General features: G+C 37.7%; 1 protein-coding gene across 2 annotated transcripts in view; it reads left to right on the top strand.

Moving 5' to 3' along the window:
- TRIO (trio Rho guanine nucleotide exchange factor) overlaps positions 1-25,693 on the top strand; it is a 198,004-nt gene that overhangs the window by 34,758 nt on the left and 137,553 nt on the right. For both annotated transcript variants that reach the window (XM_026841539.1, XM_026841540.1), the window contains exons 7-10: positions 7,656-7,847; positions 11,221-11,352; positions 15,142-15,372; positions 22,527-22,649. In XM_026841539.1, the coding sequence (XP_026697340.1) occupies positions 7,656-7,847; positions 11,221-11,352; positions 15,142-15,372; positions 22,527-22,649 (678 nt within the window). The remainder of the gene's footprint in view (positions 1-7,655; positions 7,848-11,220; positions 11,353-15,141; positions 15,373-22,526; positions 22,650-25,693) is intronic.

Genomic DNA, 25,693 nt, shown 5'->3' with positions numbered 1-25,693 from the left:
CCAGAGAAAAGCTGGATAGGTGCAGTGGTGTGCGTTGGAGGTGGTCATATGTTTGAGTACCATTGCTTTACACACAGGTTGATGTGGCTCTCTGAAAGATAGTTCACTTGTGCAGCTGTAGGTGTGTGACCTGCTATTACTGAATTGAAGCATCTGTGCGCTGATAAATGCAAGCCTGTGTTTTTATAGGTCGAGTAGATCCCATGTTCCCAAACTGTGGGGAAATATAAACTCACAATGATTCTCCTCTCTAAAGATGAGAATGGATTTTTAGGACAATTTAAAAGGCCTGCTTTCAGCAACAGTGAATTGCTGTTGTCAAGTCCTGAGATTTATTTGAGTTAAGCAATACTCAGTTTCAGTTTGAAGTTCCTCTTTGGGTGACTAAATGAATGCTTCACTTCTCAAAACAAGTTTTTAGTACCTTTTAAGGGAGAAACTTGCAAATAATGCATCATAGGCATTACAAATACAAAAATTATCTGTCAAGTTTTTGAACTGGGAAAACCAAGTACCCATGTTGATATGATCAGTCAGTCTTGCATGCAAGAGTGGGAAAGACTCATGCTGTGTCTGTTCACTCTTTTTCCTGCCGTTTTCTATATGCCTGCTGGGACACAAGGGAAACAAAAGCAATCATATGAAATATGGGTGAAGAGGATGTTACCTACTTGAATATTTTCTTGTACTCTTGCTAGACCAAATGACCTTGCTTTTCATTACAGTTTAACTGTGTCCCTCACTGCACTGGTGCACAGAGTGTTGTAGGTGAAGGGAAACTGCCTTTGGGGAAAGCTGACACTGGCTACTATTAAAGGGCATGCTATGACTACTGCTTGTCTCAGGGCTGATAGAATCATCAGTAGAAGATACGTTTATTAACCATAACCAAAAAGTCTTCTAAGCATATTGCGAAGTTGATGAATGTTCTCAGAACAGACTGTTTGCATGTACTAAACCACTTTATGAAGGTAGTAATCAAATAATTAATATCCAAAAAGAGAGTGCAGAGATGAGCACTAGTGAGCGTTTTGGGAGGTTAAAATAAAAGTATGAACACAACAACTGAATACCACTGGATTTACAGAGTTAAAAGTTACAAAGATGTTTTGCTTGGCTTGCTCAAATCAACCCATAGTGATTGGTACAAATGAAAACATCAAGAAGGTCAGGTGAGGTAAACCCAGTTTAGCTGGCAGCTAGTGTGACTTTTTCCTCTTCCTTTGTACTACTGACATATTTCACTCTTGAGATTCTTTTTATTTTAAATATATATTTTTGTAAACATACAGTGTTGCCACTTGGGATAGATTTAAGCACTGTGTGAATTCTAGACTCCCCTGGGTCCTCTGAGACTTAAGCAAATGAGAACAAGACCACAGGTTGTGAATTGTTCATTCTCTCTCAGATTGCTTTGAAATGTAGATTTTCATAACAGACCTTGTGCAGAATGGTAGTAAGATAGCTCTTCTGTCTTGGCAGGGGGGACATCTCTGGTTTGTGGATCTTGGTGGTTTGTTTGTTTGTTATATTTTAAACTAATAGATTGCTCAGGCAGGCCTTTCACTAAAAATAAATAAAAGTTAAATGGTGAAATCCATCAACTGTCCAACCAATCTAAGATCCCAGATAGACAAGATAAAGACTCTAAATAAGCATGGGGTGGTAGAGTAGGTAAAATGTAATCAGTCAAGGTTTTGGGAGTTCTGAATAACCATAGTTCAAACAAACAGTGGGTTTGTGATGTTCATGAAGTTCAGGGTCTTCACAGCTCTCATACTGGGAGGATGTTTTTTGAGTGTACATCTGTAAGGGAATCTTTCTGGTGCAGGAGTAGTTGATACTTAGATGCAATGTCTGGATGCCACCAACCTGAGAAGAGACTAAAAAGTCAAAATGAGTTCGGGCTATTTACAACTTCTGAGGAGCACTCCAAAATTAACAAGATGAAATAGAATAGTCTAGATATGCAATCGTTAAGAAGGCCATTTTTAGAAAGCAATCAGCTGGTAAGGTTGTTAATACAGCAACAAGTATGTTCATGTCAATGAATCATGAACTAAAGGTGACAGTGGTGTTACTGCAAAGATGCAAATCTTACTACATTCTTGATACTTATTGGGGGTGCTGAACTCAGGATTTGTAAATAAATTGCTCTGATTCAGTTGGTCCTACTAGAGAACTAGCTCCAGTTTAGAACCCCATACTTCATGTTGTAATGGGGAACATCCAGATGAAAATCGTATGGCTGTAAGGAGAGGTTGAAGGCATGGGTACTTAATATGAGAAAGTGAAGGCAAGTGAAAAGTAAGAGAGGGAAGAAGGTGGTGTTGGTGTTGGACTATATAGTCTTGCAGTAAGATTCCCCAGGTCTACCATTAAAAAAATGTAGGAAAGAGATTATAAATTTGAGGAAAGTTACAGTGAAATATAAATTCACTTGTTTCAGTGAGTATTGCAATGGTTAAATAGTTACCTGAGAATATGTTGAGGATTCTTGTAGTTGAAGAACAGGTTAAACACTTTCCTTAATTGTAGTCTATATGTTGCTGAGTTTTACTTACTTTTTTTTTTTTTTTTTTCAAGGGAAGAGTTCAGGTGATACCTTTAGTTTTTCTGCAGCCCTCATCTTTGAAATTTGGATTCCCAAACTGAGAGTTTTACTGTTGCTGCAAGAGCGAGAATAGAAGAGATGTTAGAAAACATTTAAATCATTAAAGCAGATGTTATTTCATACATTAATGCTACACCTTGTCTTGGTGGCCATTTGTATGTGAAATGGCAGATGATTTGGAGATTCCATTGCTAAAATATTTCCATCACAGATGAGTAGTTCAAGCTCACTACAGTCTATATAGAGGTGTCACTTATGCTGCTTATGAACCATGTCACTGAGGTGGTTGTGTTTAACACTGAATGCTTAATAGTCTCTGTGTCAGAACACTAGTGTTTGAAATCTTAAGAGCTAAACAAACATTGTCTAAATGGGTCTGGGAAAATCAGGAAATAAAATGGAACCTTCAGGGCATCTGCCAGCTTTGTTTTGTATTGAGTGTGATAGAAGTTCAGTTAAGCTGGCAGGCTGTCACCTATACTTTCCACTACGTACTTGTCTTTCAGGCACATGCCAAAGAATGACACAGTGCACTACAGCTTGTGTTAGGCTACTAATTTGTGTTGCCTTGCTGAGCAATACTTTTTTTATAGTGCTTTTATTTTTTTTTTCCCTTTAGGGAATAATTCTGCAATGAGGAGCTTTCAGATATTGTAAGGTGTCTTTTCAGCTTCTGGCTGTGAGAGAAAACTGTTGTATAAAGTATGTTTGTGTACTTGCTATACGTACTGTAATGCAGTAACTTGAATTGTTCCTTTCTTAGTTGTTACAGTAGTCGTGTGTAACAATGAAAGAAACAGTATCACTTTAACCTTTCACTTTTTAGACAGTTGATACACATGTAGAAGCTGCAGATGTTTCATACAGATTCGCATGATGTAAATGAGGTGGCTGAATAAGTCTTTAACAGTTATTACCTGGTAGCTGTTGCTTCTTTAAGTAAAACTAGTGTGTAAATCCATTCAATAAGACACCAGTCCCTGGGGAATGAGCACTAGTTTACTTGGAACAGCGCTTCCAAAGCAGTGCACAAAATATGCATGCAATAGTGACAGCAGACCTGCCAGTCATTTTAGAAAATGGAACAATATTTGTTAACCTTCAAGGATCAGTTAAAGACAGTCCAATTGTAGTGAGTTACTATTTGAGATCCTTTTCCTCCTTAACTAAATCTGTTTCTTTTGGGTCATTGCATTCTAAAAGACTGAAACTTAAACCTCTAGTTAGATATATCATGGAGAGAGGGATATGATAGTTGGGAGAAAAAAACAGTTGATGATATTGCACTGTTTTGGTTTTGAGGAAAGGAATGTGGTATACATAGCTTGGAAAGTGTTCAGTGTATTAATTCGCATTCATACTGCTACAGGGGGTGTTCTTCCACACTTGTGAAGCCAGATTGCCATGGGAAAATAGATACATTTTAACCACAACTGAGTTTTTATTTGTTTAACTTCACATTTATGGTGCTCTGTCCTTCGTATCTAACTGTCATGCCAGAATTTTCAAAATTCCTTTATTATGATACACAAACAGTTCAAATGGCAGTCTAATATAGCCTTTATTCTTTTCTCTTTTGGCACATGTTTTTTCACACCACTGTAAAGACATGTAATGGCTTTCTGGATTAATTTAGCAGTCTTGTATTTATGCTACATAGACTTTAATAGGCCTAAACGTTCTCCAGTCTTTTAAAAATTTGTTGGAAATAGCAGGTCTTTTCCAGTTGTTTGGATGTGCTTAAGAGGAGAGCATAGATGTGTGGGATAACCTAAAAAATGAAAAGCTAGTATTGTACAGGAAGGAAAAACAGCCAGCACAACACTGCTGTGCTCAGTTTTATTAAGTGGACCAGCTGAGGTGTAGGCTGTGTTAGGTATGCTCCTGCTTGCATATGTGCATACAGTTACAATTAATAGAGACCTGTGCCAGTTACCATTCTGATGAGTCAGCACAGCAAAGCCTGGAGGAACTGCAACACTTTATCCAGCCAGCCAGTGTCAGACTCTGGGCAGTGGCTTGATGCCAGCAGGTAATGGTTCCACCTCAGATACTTAGTGTCTGCATGGTGCTGAGTGTCCACATGCCAGCCTTCTCCCCTGACCTCTCTTACTGGCAGAGCTATAGTCAGATTTTGGTACAGGCTGCCTGTCACATCTCTCTGTATGGTAATATAATGATACAGTTCTTGAGCAAAATCAGAAGGTTTTGTTATTCTGTCACTTGTTCATCTGTGATCTTTGCTGAGGCTGCTTGTGGTCAGTTCTATTCCCCATGGCTCACTGGACTCGGTTTCTCAATTCTTGATCAGAGAAGGTTGCAATGCTGCTGCTGAGAGCTAGCTAAGTGCTCTGTGACATTTCCTGTATACTGGTATTCCAGAATGCGCTGTGTGAACAAGAGGGAAAAATATTTCTTTGCGGAATGTCGAGATTTTCATAGTGGTGTTGTCTTCCCAGCTGTTGTGTGATAGTGTTTGGCAGTTTGACCCGACATATAATTTTTAGGACATAAGTAAGAAGAAGTGCAGCTAACAGAAGTAGCCAAAGGATGCAGCAGTTTGTGCTGCAGAAAGGGCCAGCAACTCTGCTCAGAACAGCAAACTTCCTTAGCAGTGATGGTGATGCCCCCCCCCAGGGCACAATCCCCAGATACTGCTGGACCGGCTATCCCTGTAACATCAGAGGCCTCAATCTAGAAGGAGGATGCAGCTCAGTAGGTCCAGGGCTGCAGGGAATGCCTGTGTCCTTTTTGCCAAGACTGGAACAGCAGGAGATGGTTTCATTGCCCCTAGGAGGTGTTATTAGGGATCTGTGTCACCAAGTAAGTAAGGGAACTGCAGGAGGAGGTCAGCAGTCTGCACAGCATCAAAGATAATGAGATTGACCAGATCTTTTCCAACACTCTACAGCTTCAAGAGCCCAAACTACCAACTGTTCTGAAGGGAGAAGGGTAAGGCAGAGCCTGTGCCTGTCTGTTTGGGAAGTGGAGCCCATGATAATGAAGGTTGGAAGATAATTGCTTCTGGCACTAGGAGGAAGATTTCTGCTCCACCTGAAGATTTGCAGCTACAGAACAGATTTATTGACCTCACGGCTGATGAGGAGCTGGGAACTGTCAAATAAAGCATCTGTGCCATCTGAGTCTGAGGCACACAGGAGCACCAAAAGGAAGAGGCGAGTTATAGTAATGGGAGACTCCCTTCTGCAGGGAATAGACACCCATCTACCAATCTGACTCATTCTCTGTGCAAGTTTGCTTCTTGCTGGGGGCTTGGGTTTGGGACATTGTGGGAAGACTGCCAAAGCTTGTCCAGCCCTCAGACTATTGCCCTCTGCCTCTCTTCCATGCAAGCACCAGTGATACTGCCAGGGGTGACCTGGAAAGTTTCAAGCATGACTGCATGGCTCGAGAGGCCATGGTCAAGGGCATGGGAACCCAGATGGTTTTCTCTGTCTTGCTGGTGAGAAAGTAGATGGATCCTGCAGATCAACAACTATTTACACAGCTGAAGTTGGCAACAGAGTTTTGGTTTCTACAGCCATGGGACCCTCTCTCTGCGGATCAAGGATTGCTGTTTGACTAAGTGGGGCAAAAGTATCTTTGCCAGCAGGCCAGACAACCTGACAAGAAGAGCTTTTAGGATAAGAATGGTGGAAGAGGTAGAAGAGGACCAACAATCAAGTGAGAAGTGGTGAGCTAGGTTGGCAAGCAAAGGGTTTGCTGTGATGTGAACAAAAGGGACACTGTAATCAACAAAACAGGGCTGAACTGGGGTTGCTCCAAGTGTATCCATACAAGTTAGAGTTTTCCTGCAGGACAGCATTATCTGGAAAGCTCTCATTCCCTTTCTGGGAAGTCACCATGACCAAGTTCTTCTATGAAGCACCCGTAGGGCATGTTTGCCTTGTTCAAAGAGAGACTGAGAGAGCTGGGATTGGTCACCCTGGGTAAAGGAATGCTTAGGAGGGACCTTAGGTATACAAAAATACAAGTATCTGATGGGAGGGAATAAAGAAGACAGAATCAGACTTTTTTTCATGGTATCCAGGAACAGAACAAGAGGTAATAGGCACAAGTTGAAATACAAGAAATTACATTTAAACATAAAACCCACTGGAACAGGTTGCCTAGAGAGATTGTGGTCTCTCTATTCTTAGAGATTCTCAAAACCCCACTGGACATGACTGTGTGCAACCTGCTCTGATTGAACATGCTCTGAGCAGGGATGTTGGACTAGATGATCTCCAGCCTCAACAATCCTGTGATTCTAAGAACTTCATTCTAGATGTATGAGAGTTAGTCCAGTTAGAAGAAGTGTCAACTCAGCATTATATACAAGTAGCTCTGGAAGAGCTACTTAAAAACCTGGTGGTAAAGTTGTTTTCTTTTTGGCTTTGCAGGAAGTAGAAACTTAGGATTGAAAATTAGAGTGACTAAGAGCCATCAGTGAGTAATGTCAGTATGCTAGAGAATTTATTTGTCTAGTTTTCAGCACTAGCTCTGAGGTAATATAGTGGCAGGAAAATAAAAACTGAATCTGTTGAACTCCTTAGAACTCAGAGTTCTGTATTTTGTTACTTAAAAAGTAGAAATACTTTCAGAAGTTGGTGTAAAGATTTGTAGAGTGATGTCGCACACATGCATACCATGGATAGTTCAAGTGCTTACTAATTATACTTTGATTTTCCTATAGTGTGTGTGTGTCTGAATGTCTTTTTGAATGTCTCTAAATGGCCTTATTGAGGCTGTTGCAAAATATGGTTAGCTCTTCATTGTAATAATGGATCTTCATATGGTATGACTGCTTAAGCTGACAGTTAATGTTAGCTTGAGACTCTCTGGTCTTTTCAAGTTGTCCTTCTCCTTTGTCAGTAATACAGATAGGCTGTTACATTATACAGCTAGATTTGTACAAATTTGGCAAATAAAGCCAGTCTGTTAAGCAGTACTGTAATAAAGAAGAATTTTATAGAAGTATACTTCTGTATTTAAGTGGTCTGCTAGCTTCCACTAATTTTTCCTTCCTTTTCCTCCATAGAATGTGTATGTAAACATAAACCGCATCATGTCAGTAGCAAATCGCCTGGTTGAGTCTGGCCATTATGCTTCACAGCAAATAAAACAGATTGCTAGTCAGTTGGAGCAAGAATGGAAGGCATTTGCTGCAGCCTTGGATGAACGTAGCACATTACTGGATATGTCCTCCATCTTCCATCAGAAAGCTGAACAGGTTAGTGAATGGGGAGGACACTGACAAGTTTCCATGCTGGAATGGTGAGTTGTACTGTTTGCTTTTGATTGAGACAGAAGTACGAAACAGTGATTGAAAAGGTCATCAAGAAGGCCAGAGCATTTATTTCTGCTGATTTCAGCTGATACTCAAACAAAAACTTGTTCTCAGGACAGCCCACAGTCCTTACATTCTCCACAAAATGCCTTGCTCCTATCAATGCGAGATAAAACTTAGCCAAATTAGTTATGTGAATAAAAATGAAGTGGACATAAATGCTTAACTATATGAAGCTTTTAGGTTAAAAGAAAGGAATGAATAAAATTAGTATAGTTAGTATCAAAATAATGTCTTTCCTACATCCAGAAATCGTCACTTGTTCTATTGTCCTCATGACTCACCCCAATCAGTCCTTGAGTGTCAAAATTCAACTCAAAGTAATTGCTTATAGAAAACTAAGTTGAACTGGCTTGAAAGTTAAGAAGCTAATTAACTCTTTTCTGAATCTGAAATTGTGGTGGGAGATGTTTACTTAGTATCCCATAAGAGATTCCTCCTATATTAAACAAAAATTTTAGCTTTAGGCCTATACCAATTATTTTAATTAAGTCATTAACAGTGTGTAACTGCCAGAGAAGAGGTATATGTAGGGGAAATAGGAATAAATATCCCCAAGTTAATAGACAATGGTTTTGCCTCAAGGGAGTTCAGTTCTGAAGGAGTTGCTATGTGTGTGCTGTTGAGTCACCCATTGATATTATAGAATGTCTGCTCTGTATGTCTCTGGTGAATTTGGAGAGCAGAGGTTCTTGGGTGGTTATGGCTAACGGAAGCTCTCTTGTCCTGTATGGATGCTGTAGATACTTATTTTTCCATTTGCCTTGCTAAATTGGATCCAAGAAAAGGTCTCATCTGATATAACTTTAATTTGGAATAAATGAAGAAATCACTTGGGAGTTGATAAGAGCAGAAATAGAAGGAAGCAGCCCACTTTATTTTAACAAGGGTGGGGTTTTTTTCCCAATATTTATACTACACAGATACTCAACTTCATAAATGTCCAGAAATTAGGAATGTGAATGTATTAAGATGGGAAGACCCATTGCTTTTCATTGTTAGTGGTGCCATTGGTTTAACTGTCCTTAAGACAGACTAAAGTATACAAACTGATGCCACTATAATAAATATTTTCAGCAGACTTTTCATAAGGGCAGCATAAAAAGGAGAGGAAGGAATTGTTTTCTGGTACAGAAGTCACCAACCAGCTTGAAGCATTTGATAGACACAGTGTGGTACCTTACCAGTATTGATCCTTTTCTAATTGCTTGGGTTATTCAGGTTTACATTTAAGCACTGTCAGCCATATGTGTAGGGGAGAGATGGTGAAACATAAACAAATAGATATACCCTGACTCAGATGCTGTCCTTTTTCATAAGAAAATGATGTTCATCAGAAGTCGGGAGAGTAAATTTTGTCTCTGTGTGCTGGGCAACTATGATAAGGGTTGGTGTTACCTTCCTCAGCACTAAATGTAAGTGTAAACAGGAGGAGAGAGAAGAATGAGAGAAAATAGTGCAGTATCTGCTGGGATTAATTTACTTTTTAATTGTTCCTTCTGTGGTTTTCATTTTATGATTAACTGTGATGGATTGTCCTAGTTGCTTTGTAAGATACCTGGCTGTGATATATTAGCTGTTTCATTAACAGTGGAGAGTAAGTTCAAGGAAAGAGGGTTTGGGATGAGAGGAATGACCCCTTTAGAGACTGGTAATGCTTAACCTACATAAAAGGATGATTAAAAAATAAGCAGCCAAAGAACTAACACACCCTTCTTGAATGCATGTGTTCCCTTTCAAGTGACAGGTAGTGTCACTACCTACTGTCAGACACAGTGAAGACTGCACCCAGCTATCAGTGTCTGCTGACTGCTGCAAGAGGTGTAGCTCTCTGGTTCCATGTGGAGCTGCTTTCAATGTTCAGTGCTTAACATCAGTGATTTTTAAAATGGTCCTTTGATGAAATGAGAATTAAATAAGTATCTTAAGTATCACCCTTTCTCCCAGCTTTCAGACAATAATGGAGTACCAGAAATGGTCTGTGGATTGCTTTTTCCTCAAAAGACTATGTGTGCTCCAGGAATTAAGATACATATGATGACAGAAATGGCTTGGTCTCTTAAAACTGTTGAGACTTGAACTTGACATGAATAGAGGACAAACGTACTTTAAGATAGCACGTCTGCTTGGCTGTACTAAGTTTAACAGCTATGAAAACTCCTAGAAAAACAGATTCTGTTTTCCTCTATCCTTTTCTAGCATAACAAGGGTATAAAATTCTTGCCCCCTAGCTGTCAAAAATAAGTTGACAGAACTTTCACTGTGCATGCAGCTATGTTGGCAGTTTCTTGTCTGTCAAGACAGCTTAAGCTTCAGAGATAACTTAAATTGTCTGCAGAAGAGATTCTGTTGCAGTATCCTCAATTTCCCCTCTGAAAGGCTTGGCTTGAGCAGCTATGCTGACATAGCTGTGTGCTCAAAGTTCAGTGTTAGTCCTAAGAGATGCCCACTTAAGTTGTAAATCCTTTACATGCTTGCTGCTGTAGTAGCTTGCCAAATGGATTTACTGCTGCTCTGTGTGTAGGTGGTAGTGCTGTGGGGACTGAGATGTAAAGTTCTTGTGCTCTGACATTGCTTTGCCTCCTTGATGATCTCTTTCCAGAAAAAGTCAACTATGGAGTGTTTCAGTGAACAGTTGACCATTAATTCCTTGTGTGTGTGTGTGTGTGTGCGCGCGCATGGGCACACATGTGCAAAGTAACTTGGTTTCCTCTGAAGACTTGAAAAGGGTGAGGTGATACCTCATGATACAATGAGTATCTGCACAGGCAGTTAATGGGTAAGAGCCGAGGGTCTGGACTTGAAAGCTGTACCATGTTTTACCTCTTTGTGTAGAGAAGATCTTAGTTGGCTTTCATGCACCTGAAATGGCAGGTGCAGGGTGAAGTAAACTTTTTCTTAGTTGCAAAGTCAAGAAAAGGAGGAAGATTCAACTTGAAGCATCAATATTGCCAACAGTTTAATTGGTTCTGAAGGCTGCCAACATACAGCTAAGCCTGTCTGCTTGTGAATGGCTCAGAGAGTTCCATATAACTAAAAGTACAAGTATAGTCAGACTTGAATATTTGTTTCTGTTCTGATGTAAGTTTCATTTTGGTCAGTTGAGAGAGAAATAGATTAGACATTTTTCCCTTAAAAAAAGTCTCTTCAGTGGCTGTCACACAGATGCCTGTTCTTTTGTATATTACCAACATGTGTGTACTTATTGATAGAACCCAAAATCAAGCAGAATGTTGTTATTTTTTTCCTGTTGCAGTACATGAGCAATGTGGACTCATGGTGTAAAGCCTGTGGTGAGGTAGAGCTTCCCTCAGAACTGCAAGACTTAGAAGATGCTATCCATCATCATCAAGGGATATATGAGCATATTACCTTGGCTTACTCTGAGGTAAGTGTCTTGTTTGTTTCCTTAGGTTGATGACTTGATAGAATAGTATAATGTTAAGTTTGGTTCATGAACTGGCATCACTTGTTGTATAGTACATTAGTTGGAACCTCAAGTGCCAGGCCCCTTTTTTTAATTTAGTATACTGGATTTCAGTACTCTTGGTCAAAAATTAAATGTCGAGTCTCACCCTTAATCTTCTGAAAGAAATTTAAAAAGCAAGATGGACCTATGTGTGGCACAAACAACCTTTGCAATTTACTAAGTATTTTTTCACTTACATTTGTATATTACTGCCTCTTAATAGCAGTATGTTACTATTGTTTGAACACTTACTTGAAGGGAAGCTAGCTGGGTATTCTTTGGGAAAGTATTATGTTGGCATGGATTGCTTTAAGTGTGTTTTGAAAATCCATCTCTGAAATTGCCTCACACAAAAAGCTTAACCATCAAAGGATGTCACTTGACAAGCCGGAAGGTAATATACTTAGTTCTGCCAACCTCAAAGACACTTAAATGAGCCAGCATGCCTATGTAGTCAGCATTTGTAAGATTAGCATATCCTGTGCTGCTGCTCTAATCTTGGATTCTGCACACAATGAAGTAATAATATTTCTTAGTACTTCTAATAGTTGTGTGTACAACTTAAGATAAAATGCTTATTCTGAAGGTGGCCTAGAAAGCGATGACTATAGTATCATTTTTCTTCAAATTTTGAGTTCTTTCGTGTGCTTTAGTTAGCCGAAGTGAGAAAAATCAAATGGTTATTGACTTCACTGTTAGCTAACAGGTATTTTCCATACTTCCTGTTGAGCTTTTTTTGCTTTCTTTTTCCAGGGTTGTCCTCATCACAGGGTAAAACTATTTTTGCTGTTAAATTGGCCTGATTATTCTAGATTAAATAGAGCAGTTTCTGTTCTCGTGAAAGTTGTATAAAATTATGTATTTGATTAAATCATGGTAAAAAATGATCAGTGGACACAGGATAGCTTAGGCTACAGCTTGTACCTTCTTTCAAAAGGAGGTCATGTGGGACTGAATTAATGGTTGTTATTTATACATTACATTAATGATCAAACTGTTTTCTGATGAACGAGCTCTATTATGGGCAACTGAATCTTAGAGCCTGCATAAACTTTATTACCATGAATCAGATGTCCAGAGTTCACGTGAGTTGTTCTTTTGTGTAAAATACACACTGGTATCCCTGTTCCTGGTATGTGACACTTTGATATGTCAGCTGATCTAATGACATACTGAAGCTGATGGTGATGAAACTTGCGATCTTACTACGCAAGCCTGTTTTAACTCATTCTTGAGGGCATGTTTTGTAGGAAGGTTTCTTTTATTTATTATAACCTCTCTACATAGGGAGGATCTCCTTGTAAAACTAAGGGACAAAGACATAGCATTTTTGTAGTACATTTTTGTGAAGAGAGGCAGTCTGGGCTTCATGCTCCCTGAGAATGCAGTGAGGAAAAAGACGGCTAGGGCTCTCTAGAATAATGATTATATAGCACTGAAGTTAAAATAGTGGGATTTTTTTTTTAATTTGGGTTTGTTTGTTTTGGATTGGGGGGGGTTGTGTTGTTTTTTTCTTCATCAGCGATGTGGCTGGATTAGAGTTTGCTGTTAAGTGTAAGTACGTACTGTGGATTACAGTGTTAAATACTGTTTGCTTCCTGGTGATGCATAATGAAAATAAATTAGATGGGTAGATTATAGGATTGCTCTGGCAAATACCTTGAAAATTTATTTAGGATTTCAAAGCTGTGGCTTTTGACTTTGGGATAGCTAGAGATTTTGACAAAATCTTCATTGGAACTGCTCAAAAAAATCCCCAAACAAACATTAGATGCTTTTTTTTCTGGTTTCAGGTCATTACTTCTTCCCATCTGGTAAAGCAATAGCTTTGTCTTTAGCAACCAGAATTGGTGCAAAAATTATACGTGCATGTGTATGTACAAGTCATGTTCTTCCTCTGGACAGAAGGTTTTATTTTGCCTTATTTAAACATGCATTTCTCTTTGAAGATTGATGGAGTTGTCTTTCTGTGTAAAGATATTGAAGAACTACTACTTATCATTATTAGATATATGACTTCATTTCTGTTATATCATGGATCTTCTTTCCTTTTGCGATAAATGAATAGAGGGAGGAGAGAGAGAGAGGAACACTGTAGAAATTACAGGACTTTGTCATTCATTTTAGATTACAATATCTTGACAACATGGCTTGGTTGCAAAGTAGAAGGCAGTAATTTTAGGAGAGTAAATTCTTTTAGGAATAGAAAGTCTGATTTCACTGAGGATAATTACTGTATATTACTAGAAAATCACTTGTTAGCTTACAAGCTTAGATAACTGGTGTGCTTGAAAAACCGATAGTGGTGCCTTAAATGAACTTATACATATATATATATATATATATATAAATGAAGTTATATATCTCACTGAAATCTTAAGGTAGTCATGCACTGGGAATGAAGAGAATTTTACTGTCTTAACTTCAAAGAGGAAATGTGCATGGTCATTTGTTTGTAAAGCTAATAAACTAATCAGATCAAGGGGCTCTCACAATTAATTTTTTTTTCCCCTAAATTTCATGGACTCTGGATAGGTAATTGAAGTCCATTATATTGAAAGATTTGAAAGACTAGTATTGGACTACTATGGACTATACTGTTTTTCTTCCTGACCTGACTTTATAGGAGCTACTTTTCCAAGTGAGCTTCATTCTCTGTTGATACTTACTAATAAAATGTAAAAGCTTAAATTGTAATTGAGAAATTAACTCACTTGTAAACTAATTATTAGAAAAGACTTTTTATTCAGATCTGTTTGACTACTGAATAGCAAATTTAAAATGTGCCTAGATTTAATGAAAATTGTTGAAAATAGCCACTGGGGGAAGACCTTGATAAATTTTCCGTTTCTGACATGGTGTTGATTTGATGGATTCAGTCTATTGTTTACAGTTTAGTCTTGTGGTTTCAGATGAATTCTTACTGCCTGTTAGATGAACTATTAGAGAAGTTCTTTACAGATAGCTGAATGATATTGAATTGTTACAGTTCTATGAGCTTCATGCTAAAAATGACAGAATACTTAAAAAGCCAATGAAAAGTCCCTTGGTAAGGGATAAATGTGAATAGTGGCCAGATAAGATAGTATTGTTCCTTTTTAACTAGCATGCAAGCTAAATCTGAGTATTTTTCCTGTGGTTTGAATCAGAGAAGATGACAATTAGAAATTACTAATGTTTCTTGTCAGCATCAGTAGTTTGTATCTGTTGGTCTAAGTGTGTTCACCAAATTAATATATAACCTATAGAAAGTAACGTCCCTGTCCACCTTTACAGCAAATGGAAAGATGTTCCTAGAATGATAATTCTGGACAAATACTTAATTATAGGTGCTTTGTTGACTAGAGAAAGAGGTGAAGAATATTTATTCTAAGTTTGGCTTAACCTGTTAAGGTGATTTTATGTGTGGGTTGTTTTTTTTTTTTTTAAAGGAAAAGCATTCTTAAGGTAATGAAACAATTGAAAGGCTGTTATTTAGAAGGGTGCTACTTCTTAAAATCATCTTACATAGAGGGAGAATATACTTTTTTTTTTTTTTCTGTAGCAGCTGCGTGTAATTATGCCTGGAATTAAAAAAAAAAAAATCTTAATCACTGCTCCCCGAGTACTTAAAAAGACATCTAAAATGGGGAGAGGGGGTGGTGAATGCAATAATAGTCTGACAGCTTTTGGCAAGACAAGTAATTCTTCGTCCTTTCTGGTGGTCAGGTGAGCCAAGATGGAAAGTCACTGCTTGACAAACTTCAGAGACCTTTGACTCCTGGAAGTTCTGATTCCCTCACTGCTTCTGCCAACTACTCAAAAGCAGTTCATCATGTTCTGGATGTCATCCATGAAGTACTGCACCACCAGCGCCAACTGGAAAATATTTGGCAGCATCGAAAGGTCCGCTTGCACCAGCGGCTTCAGCTATGCGTTTTTCAACAGGATGTTCAACAGGTAGGTTTTATTTCATGTTGTCTAAATTCTGTTGTACTCTATCAACCTGTGATTTGAAGCTGGTTGCATTGACAGGTAAGTTTCGATTGCTAAACACCATGTTCTTTCCTTTAAAAATTGAATAGTTGCATGGGATTGGCTGATTCCAAGTTTTGTGTGTTAGGATAGAGGATATTAGCTGTTATAGGTACAAACTGTATTTGTGAGTTAGCCCTACTTCAGTTTAATCTTTTTTTAAAAATTAATTTCTTCATTACCTTTAAGTCAGATGAGAAAAAAAAAAAAATTGTATTAAACTGCTATGCTGAGCTTGCACAGAAAGCTGACATTCACATTCTAGGTAAAATTCTGACTCAAAGTGTCAGAAAGACTTGTAGGAGTAACATGCAAAAAATATACAGTATTATTCTGTAAAAAATTTTTGGTTTCAAATCCTCAGTGATACTTAACTGACTTAACTGGGTTATTTTAAAACCTGAAAGTAGTATACTAAAGAGCTTTAAAAATTACAGATAAGATTACTTTCTGACAATGACATTCTTGAATTAATGTTATTAGTTGCCATATTCTTATTATTATGATGACATCCATAAAAGTTAGTAGTTAAGTACAGGCATTAATATATCAGCCATGGTTTTAGCTTAAAAAGATGTACAGAAATCCTTTGTTGATAGACTTGTAATAAACAGAAAATGTTTGCCTTAGGCTGCAATTGACAGAGACATTAGTAATTTATCCATCAGTAGCTCATCTTCGTAAAAAAGTAAAGATGGCATTTATTTGGTGATCATGTTCTTTCATTTGAGTGTAAAGGTGTTCACAGATCAGGAACTTCTGAATGGGGTTTTTGATAGCCAGTCATACATTCTGGTTAAACTAAGCTTGCTTCTTCCAAGTTAGTTACACTTTAAGCCAAATTTCCTGTACTTAACTGTTTCAAGAAGATGCTGGATGTGAGCATTTGGGACCAAAATAACCTGGTTTCCATTATTTTCAGTAGTTGAAAAAGATACTTCGTTCAGGCAGATGGTGGGGAGAGTGAGCAATCTTGTTATCTCAACTTTCTTCTATATGCAGTGCCTATCTCTTCATGTAAATTAAAGAAACAAGTTTTAAAAAAAGCAGTAAATTAAGTGTAAAACTAATAAAACTTTATTACTTAACTTTTGATGTAAGAAGAGGCATATGTTGAAAGTCAGGCAGTTATCCAACTTCTTAACACTCATGTGACAAAGGATGCAGAAAGGTATGAAAAATGTTAACTGACAAAAAAAGGAAAAGAAAGTAGAGTCAATGTTATGAATGGTCAGAAAGGGCATAGAGGATCAAACAGAAAACACCATTATGCCGTTGTGTAAATCCTAGAGGCTCTTCATCAAGATTACTACATAAATAGTAGCTAGTCAGGAGGGTGCAGTGCTGGTACTTGCATGAGTAGTCAGTGAAGGGCACTTTTCACAACTGATGAGGCACAGTCCACAAATGAATCACCTCTTAAACTTAAAAGGCTTCATAAGGAGTCTTCAGAGACTGGAATTAATACAGTGGTTTGCTTCTCATAGGGGAAAAATGTAGGTTCTCTCAGTGGTAGCCTAGTGCCAGCAAGCGCAGATTGGATCCTTGAACGTTCTCCTCTAGTTTGAATTCAAGTAGAACCTACTTAGGTAACCTAGGCCAAGTGATCTCCTGAGGTTATTTGTCAGCTACATAATTCAAGTTTCAGGCCTATAGGCCAGGCTGCAGGCAGTTTATTTCCTGGGGAAGGTATTCATTAAATGCTACAGAGTCTTACTGTGCTGTTCTTGCTCTTTACCTTTATTATCTTGGGAGTCATATAACATTTGTGGGAAGAAACAGAAAAAGGATTTCCTGAGTCATGGCTCTCAAAGTGGAAGAGTTAGCTTGGAGACTGCTTTGTTCTTTGAAGTTGGCAAATAACCCTTCATTAGACTCAAGTCATTGTAGAGTCACCACTAGGTTCTTCAGCAAGAAGCTGGATTTTCTTTTTCTGAGACCTGTCAGCCCTTGAAACTGGTACATTTAACATCTAATAGTCACAGATTTGAAAACAACAAAGTAGAGAGCTTTACATATTTTTATTACTTCCAATATCAAGAGTATGTTATTGAAATCATGCATGTGGATTGTGAGTATACCAGAAGTCTTTAGTATGAACCAGTTGGCTCAAGAGGGTTAATCCATCTAGGCTTATTGTTCAATACATGCCTTACCTACTGGCTGGAGACATTTCTTTTGTCCTGTTTATGCCTCTAATTTCTCTATATGCTTTGCATTAAGATACCAAGATACCTTCTTGACAATTTGAGGCTGCAGCCTTTGGTGCTAACTCAAATCTTTGTCAACTACTTTTGACTTCAAACTAGATCTTATGTAGAGTTGCATCCTCTGTTTGCCATGTTTCTAAGCCCTTCCCTTAATATCTAGTAGTTATCACTGCCAGAGACTGGATTGTCCTTTGGTTTTATCCCTGTAATGGCCATTAACATCCACATTGGAGGCCTCTGAAATGTTGCATGTGGAACCATAGCTCTTTGTTCTGTTACTTTAACTTTCAGATATTGGCTTATTTTAGGCACTGTCTTATAAATCACAATGTGAATTGTGGTTAATGTTCCCTTTTGTAATACAACTTCTCATACTTACATTTCAGTGCAGATCACGCTGTAAGACAATGGTAATTCAACATCCATACCAGACAAATTAATCAAATGGCCAGGAGCAGATGCCTTAAAAATAATGGCAGACACATAGTGGTATATCCCTGGAATAGACTTGCTTTGGCAGATTTTTTTGTAGCTCCCTCAGTTTTGAAAATCCATCAGGGAATAAAAGGGATCTCGAATAATAAGGATTCTTTCTTCTTGCAAAACAAAAAGAAAACAATCTTATCAGATCATCTAATGTATCTGAAAAATATTACCTCTTCAGCTGAATAATCATTGACACCATTCAGTGCATGAAATGACTCAGTTTTGAGGTATTAGTTAAATTTATACCCAAGACAATTCTACAGTGGTTTATATAGAGCTCCAAAGCAACTTTCTAAAATACTTTAGTTTTCATTTGCACATTGTCTTGGGCTTCTTAGTCTTTATTCAGACCTTAAAAAAATTAAATTAAGATCATCTAGCATGATTTAGGAACTAGCATGAAAATGTTTTTAATTATTGTCAGTAAAGTTAAATGTGGGTTTTTTTTCATGTCAAACTAAGTGCAGCACTCTTCCATTGTTTATAGTTAAATTGCACATAATGGCAAGCAACCAAGTGCATTGTCAGTGAATCTATAACTGTCCTTCAGCATGAGTCTCTGATTTCTTCCTCTTCCCTCTGCTGGCATAGTTTTCTGCTGGATTAATGAAGTAAATTGGTTCATGGAAGTGTTAACTGAGTGAAAGGGCGGTTAACGGAGTGGAAGAGGGAATTGTCTGTGTTGAGCTGGTACTTCATTGTGTGTTACTTCCACCTTAGAAAATTGGTTTAGTTTTTTTTCCTTCTGTCTTCTATGTTCACTATTGAGAAAGTGTTTCTATTAGAGCTTGCCAAATCAGCAAAAGCGCGTGGTGCTAGCTCGTGTACATCAGGAATCATCTGCTAATTTCTTGGAGCAAGTAATAATGAAAGTTACGCATTACATATTAAAAACAGCAGTCAAGATGTGAATTACAGAAAATCTGAAATGTGAACTGTGAAAACATATGATAGTCTTAAACTGAATGAAAATCTGTGTTTAACCTTAAATAGCAGAATCATGCCAGGAGATCTAGTTCCTGGTTAGTTTTTTACATTAACACCAAAAAAGAGGGTGTTTATTTTAATTAAAATTTTTCTTTTTAAAAAGTCAGGTCATTGGTTGCTGCATTCAATTGTTGAAAATAGCCCTTCTAATGTGAAAAATGCTAATAAAAGTATCATTTTATGCTTAAGAATTGACAGGCTTACCAAATGGATAATATACGCCAGCCTTTCACCTAAGGAGAGGAGCTGGTTCTGACGATTCTGATGTGAAACGATAAAGCAGACTTGCAGTAGCAGTGTGGGATTTTGTGCTGTGAAGCAATGAAAGGTCAAAGTTGAATGGAAAGATAATGTGTCTGGTAGAGTACTCATACGGTGAAAGTTTAGGGTCTAAAAAAAACTCCTGATGGCTTGCAAGCCAGAGATCAGTAAAACATACTTGTAGTAGGTTTTTTTCAAAATGTATGTTTATTAGGTCTTACTGACCTCAGGTGTCTCCTCTGTCCGTTCTAGATAAATGTGCTGCTTCTGCCTGCCTTAAAGACTCTGTCTTTGAGTTTTAGTTGTAACAGTCACTTGTTTCAGTCTTGACTAATGAAGAGTGGGCCTAGAATGCGTGGTGCTCAGCAACAACATAGTGCTGATTTCACTGCCTGATTCCCTTGTGGCTTTTGGAGGTGGTTCCAGTGTATAGTGGTTCTTTTTGGGAGAGAGTATTTCCACATTTCAACTATGTTATGTCAGCACCAAGTAAGTGGTGGAGATCAGAAAAGTGAGTGTGTGCAAAGTTAGTAAAGAGATGGGGAATAAGGTGTGTGTAAACAAATGTGGGAAAGACTGGTGAAAATGAGCATGCTGAATTTGCAAAAGATCAGATTGTTTACTTATGCAAGCAGCATATACAGAACACATATTTTAGAGCTATGAGCAATAAATTTGTCAAAGTGAAGCTATCTTTCCACAGTAGTTTCTTCTATCATATATCCAGTATTGGTGCTAGAAAAATAAGCATTTTTCTAGATCCTATATTGGGCATAAGGATGCTTCTGCTGAGGCTGCAGTTAGAGTTTAATTGCATCATTAAAGCAACTTGCTGCAGTGGAGGATAATATTATTCACCCTTTCACTGAAAAGTATTGAACCTCTTAAACTCCTATGTATTACTGAACTACCAGAGTGAATTCCATGTGTTTTCAGTATTAGTAGAAGAGTCCTTAGTGGGTTGGTATGACGGTTTCTGTAATTCTGCTAAACTACCAATATGAGTGCCAGCTAATGTTTTTGTTCTTTGGTCAAAGCCGTATGCAAAGTTCTCACTGACTGGCAAGAGCATATCTTAACTTTGCCTTTACATACTGTGAAATTCCTGAATAAAGAGTGCTTCCTCAGTTTTGTAAAGAATCAGGTAAGAAGGCTGAGCACTAATAAAGGCTTGTGTTCATAATGGTTTCACTTAGGGACAACAGTGTTTCTCTAGTTGACTGGTTTATGTCATGATCTGTCTACTGGATTTCTATGACAATTTCTTCTCTTGAGAACTGAGCATTATTGGGAGAAGAAATCATTCTCCCTGGGCTGCTTTCTGCTTTTCATCCCATGCTTTCTGGGACAGATTTTGCTGTTGATTTCACTTGTTAGCTTATAACTAACTGTTAGTCTCCAGAGCCCAGTTTAATTCTCTCATCCAAACATGTCTCTTTTTAGCTCTTTTTATAATGAGAAAAGCAGGGTAATCTCCTGAAACTAGTCAAAAGCATTTGTAACATAAACTTTACCGGTAACTGAGACCATGCTTGGCTCCTCACACTGCTTTCTGGGATCAATACTTCCCCTTGAAAGAAGCAAATTAAAGCTTACATTGACCTAAAACACAATAATATTCTTTTGGTAATACTGACTAGGAAAAACAAACATTGCGTAAATTGAAGTATGGAGATTTAGTGAAGTGTTGGTGATTTGAGATGGTTGTATTATGTGGCATTATGGGAGTGTTTGTTGGTTTGAAGATGTCCAGTAGGAGAGGGTTTGCAAACCAAAAAAATTTCTGACAGTCAAGATAAATGAGAAAATCATGACAGATGGTTTCATTTTTCTACTAAAGTAAGCATGGATGTTTTTATATGGGAACAGTGTGAATGTAGCCATCCGTGATGTTCCAGGAATAGTTCTCAAGTCTGTTTAGAAGGCCCCCCCCCCAAAAAAAAATTAAAAAAAATCTTTAGTTACATGAAGTGTCATATGTTTTCAGTTCAGGAAAAGGGGGAAGAAAAACCTCACCCAACTTCAGAAATCACAGGAAAGAACACCAGTAGGTAAGGAGAGATAAGGTACAGGTTTCCAGAGGTATATTCAAAATGAAATAAAACACTCTAAAGATAAATATTAGGTAAAGTATTCCAAACCACTACATGAATACTGTATAAAAATGGTTAGCTGACTTAAGAAAATTGTTTATATGCAGTTGTCTTAATTCTGAACAGAATTCTTGAACCTCTGAATATCTTCTAAAGAATGAAATACCATATGCATGCTAGCTAATGAATAAATTAAGATAGGGCTAAGATGTATTAGTTTGGAGAGAGACCAGATGTTTTTGGTCGTTCACTCATCAGAAACTTGGTATGTGTGCAGTAATCCTTTGTGCTAACTGGCAGCGATTAATTACATGTGCAGTTTTTACCATTTATAAAGCTGTCAGCCTAGTCATTGTGGTAGAAACTTTAATGTCCTTAAAAATGTCTTTTGTTCCTCACTTTTTTAGCTGCAAAATTTACAATACACAATTATTAGTTGATGTTTTGAGGAAATGATTCTTCAGAATTGGAAGGAAATCCTTCGTATTTCCTGAATGCAGGCATTGTCATTCATCTTATAATGATTTAAACTAACTTTCATTATGTAGTTAAAAATTCTAGTACGGAATCTTCTTAATGATATGTAGTAGAAGGTATTTTAGGTGAGAAGTCAAACTTCACTGTGTTACTCACCAGCATTGTTGGGGAATGTGCAAACCCCATTAGTGTTACATTACAGAAAAATGTCAGCTGAAGGCGTAAACAGATTACAGAGAGACCCTCAGAAGGGGTCTAGCCACTTGGATCAGATTACTGTCAAATTGATGAATGTGTAGAAATGAGGTTGTCCTTGGTAGGCTTCAAAATAAACATATAATCTTAAATCGTACGATTTAGCTAGTTTGAGCTAGTTATTGCCTTGAGGAAAGTTAGTGAGATGTAATTAATGCCCTTCAATGGCAATACTGTGTATAAATCCAACAGTACAGTTCTTTATAAGCAGTTCCTTTACAGCTGCTTAGTTTCTTGAATAGTTGCCTTTTTGTTGCAACGTTCAGTGTATCCACTCAGAGTTTTTGTGTGTATCTCTTCTGTACCACAGGTGTTGGATTGGATCGAAAACCATGGAGAGGCTTTTCTTAGCAAACATACTGGAGTGGGAAAATCCCTGCATCGGGCCAGAGCTTTGCAGAAACGCCATGAAGACTTTGAAGAGGTTGCACAGGTAAAAACAATCACATGAAGGACTGTACACTTGTCATGGAAATATATGAAAAATTCCTTCTCTGACACTGAAGGGCTGGGCAGAGGGAACTTCACTACAATAAAATTCAGTTCCAGGAGTGGACTACTTTATTTCTTTTGCAAGCTTTTATTTAATTTCTCCTTTGCACTCCAGCTTCAATAAGAGAAAGACAAACTTCCACAGTCCTACAGAGAGTGGGAGCCTTGAAGCCCAGCATAGCTGCTGCTTCTATTATTATTATTTATTATTATTTTCAAAAGTACGATTTCAAGTGTTCAGTCACAGAAGAATGAAAATACTCCTTTTAAAGAAACTTAATTCCATGGGATTCTAGGATTTAAACTTTTGTGCAGCCTGTAAAAGAGGATGGAGATGAATTGAAAGACGTGCTTCCTGACTTTAAGCTTGGGGAGCTCCCAAGTCCCCACAGCAGTCTGATGAGGGAGGAAGGGAGGGACTCCTAAGAAACCAAACTGACCAACCTGGCTTTGGTTTTTTTCTTTAAATACAGTTGAGTTTGTATATGCCCTCCTGTTCTGAATCACTGATAGCAGTGCCTTAAGTGAAACTGATGATAGAACTTCAAAACACACTTTTCTGTGAAAAAGAATCAAGCCAAGAGAAATAAAGATATTAAAGAATACAGGGAGTATAGCAAGAGGAAGTTGGTTTGGGTGATAGCCTTGAAAAGGGGGCATGAGGTGAATATAAAAACCATGAGAAGCTTAAGGCTAGCATCTTCCCCATAAGTAACATGCGTTGTCTGTTTGGTCTTAATGATTGATGACGGTAAAGATCTCTAAGACTCATCAAGAAAAACCTCATTAAGGTAGGGTTGATACAGTGGTCCCTCAGTTAAAACAGAAGATGCATTATTAGAAAATTCTGAAGTGACGTGCAAGAGCTCAGCAGTGACACCTACTATGACAGATGCATCAGAAGTGTGTTTACAGATTGCCTGTTTAATGGGTGATTAAGCTTTTAATAATTTTATTGTAAATACAGTCTTAGAGCACTCCAGTGACTGAGGACTTCAAATAGCATCAGAAAGCTTTATCAATATTGATTTCTTCTAAAATTTTCTAAAATAATAAGCAGTTAGTTTTGTATATACACATACTGGGTTTTCCATATGCATGCCTAATACTTCATTTTTAGTAAAATCTGTAATATTTTCCATATGGAAATACTTATTTTTCTGTCAGACAAGCAAGAATCTACTTCTGTAAGACACTTACAAAACCTGAATGATCTCATACTTAATACTGTGTTGTTTGAGCAAAGAAGACAAAAGTATTTGAGTAATCAAAGGGGATGAAATCTGTAGAACTGTTGGTGGGATGTAAATTGTTAAAAAAGCATCTTGTTAATTTGCATTATACTTTAAAGTAGAAAGTTGTAAAGCAAGGATGTAGCAAAACTTCATAAAACCGAATGTTACGAGAGTTTAAAATGATCTCTTTAGGGGATGGGTTGAATTTCTATTTTTGGAGATACTGAAAACTTAGACTGGTCAAAGAACTTAAATATACTACAGGGGACTATCTTCCACTGACAGAAGGATGGACAAAATGATCTAATAAGTATTTTTTTTCATCTCTAACTCTTGAATGTGTAGTGACTGCCAAGAGAGGCACACCCTCTTCAGTTATTCCTCTTGCTTTCTCTAAAACTAGATGTTAGCAGGCCCCAAAAGGCATTCCTATTGTTGGTGTTATAAGGAAGATTATGTTCATGTATAAGACAGAAATCTGCAGTCCTTATTAAAGTATGAATAACTTATGGTTGATTTATTCTCTACCTACATTTCTGGTTGGTCCAGGTCTTTGTTGTGTTTTGGTTTGTTGTTGTTTGTTGTTGGTTTTTGTTGTGCTTTGTTTTCTTGCTTTTTTTTTTTTTTTTTAATAGGACGCTGGGCATAATTACAGGTTTTCAGTCAGCTGTAGTCAGAAGTTGAGAGGAGGCAGTGTCCAGTGAACTGTCAGCGGCATGGCAATGTTTTATCAAAAGCAGGGAGCCAACAGTAATGTTGAAATGTTTCTGATCAAAGGCTAACTCCTGATTTTGAGGGGAGCAAAAATTATTGTTTCTTTTTTTTTTCCTTTCTGCTTTCTCCCTCTTTTTTCTTTTTTTTTAATGTGAGGTGCCAATTCTTCAACAACATTCAGAGAAATGTTAAAATAAACTGTGTTGAATCTAAAAGATGTTCCAGATTCAGTGGGCTGTGGGCTCACAAAGTATTTCAAAATTTGTTTGAAATGAAAGCTTGTTTCTCTTTATTTGGCACTGTTACCTTTACAGAAACACTTAGACAGTCAAAACTCAGCCAACTAATAATTCTCCTTAAATTCTAATGTATTGACATTCATGCTACGCACACACGCTTGAACTTGCATCCACTGTTGTAAAATTGTGTTGCTCTTTTCATGTGAAGCCTGTCCAGTTCACTTTCTACTTACCCGTGGGACCATTTAGTCAAAGTGTCAAGACTCCAAATTTTGACATAACAGATTTACTTATGGGCATAGATTCTCATCGTAGAAGCATTGGATGCAGAACAACAGTATGGTTGCACTTCCCCATACATTTTTGTATGAAATTCTAACTCAGCTTCTTTTGTTTCAACTACAATCGATGTCTGCCTTTTGACAGTAGTCTGTGCTCAAAAAACATGAAAGGTGTATGGCAAGAGTTAGCGGGATCTTCTTCCACAGATAAGTTCTTTTCTCCATGTGCAGACTGCATCTGAGTAGAGAACTCAAGTCTTCTTGGTGCAACCAAAGCACAAGAAAGATTCTTCCAAACCACATTTGAATACACCTATCATTTCCCTACCACCACCAGTTCCCATCTCCTTTAATGTTATAAAAAAAAGTTATGTGTTAGGACTGGTTCTTAACTTTACCCATGAAGGCTGTAATACATCGAACTAAAGGTCTTAGAGTATGTTTTCGCCATCACCAGATGCATAAAGAAAAGGAACTGTATGCTTAAAAAGTTACCTTTACCTTCTCAGTTGTCAG

Source organism: Athene cunicularia, assembly GCF_003259725.1.
Source record: "Athene cunicularia isolate RWA chromosome 2 unlocalized genomic scaffold, athCun1 chr2_part1, whole genome shotgun sequence".
Taxonomy (NCBI): domain Eukaryota; kingdom Metazoa; phylum Chordata; class Aves; order Strigiformes; family Strigidae; genus Athene; species Athene cunicularia.
This window is presented reverse-complemented; position numbering and strand designations above follow the sequence as displayed.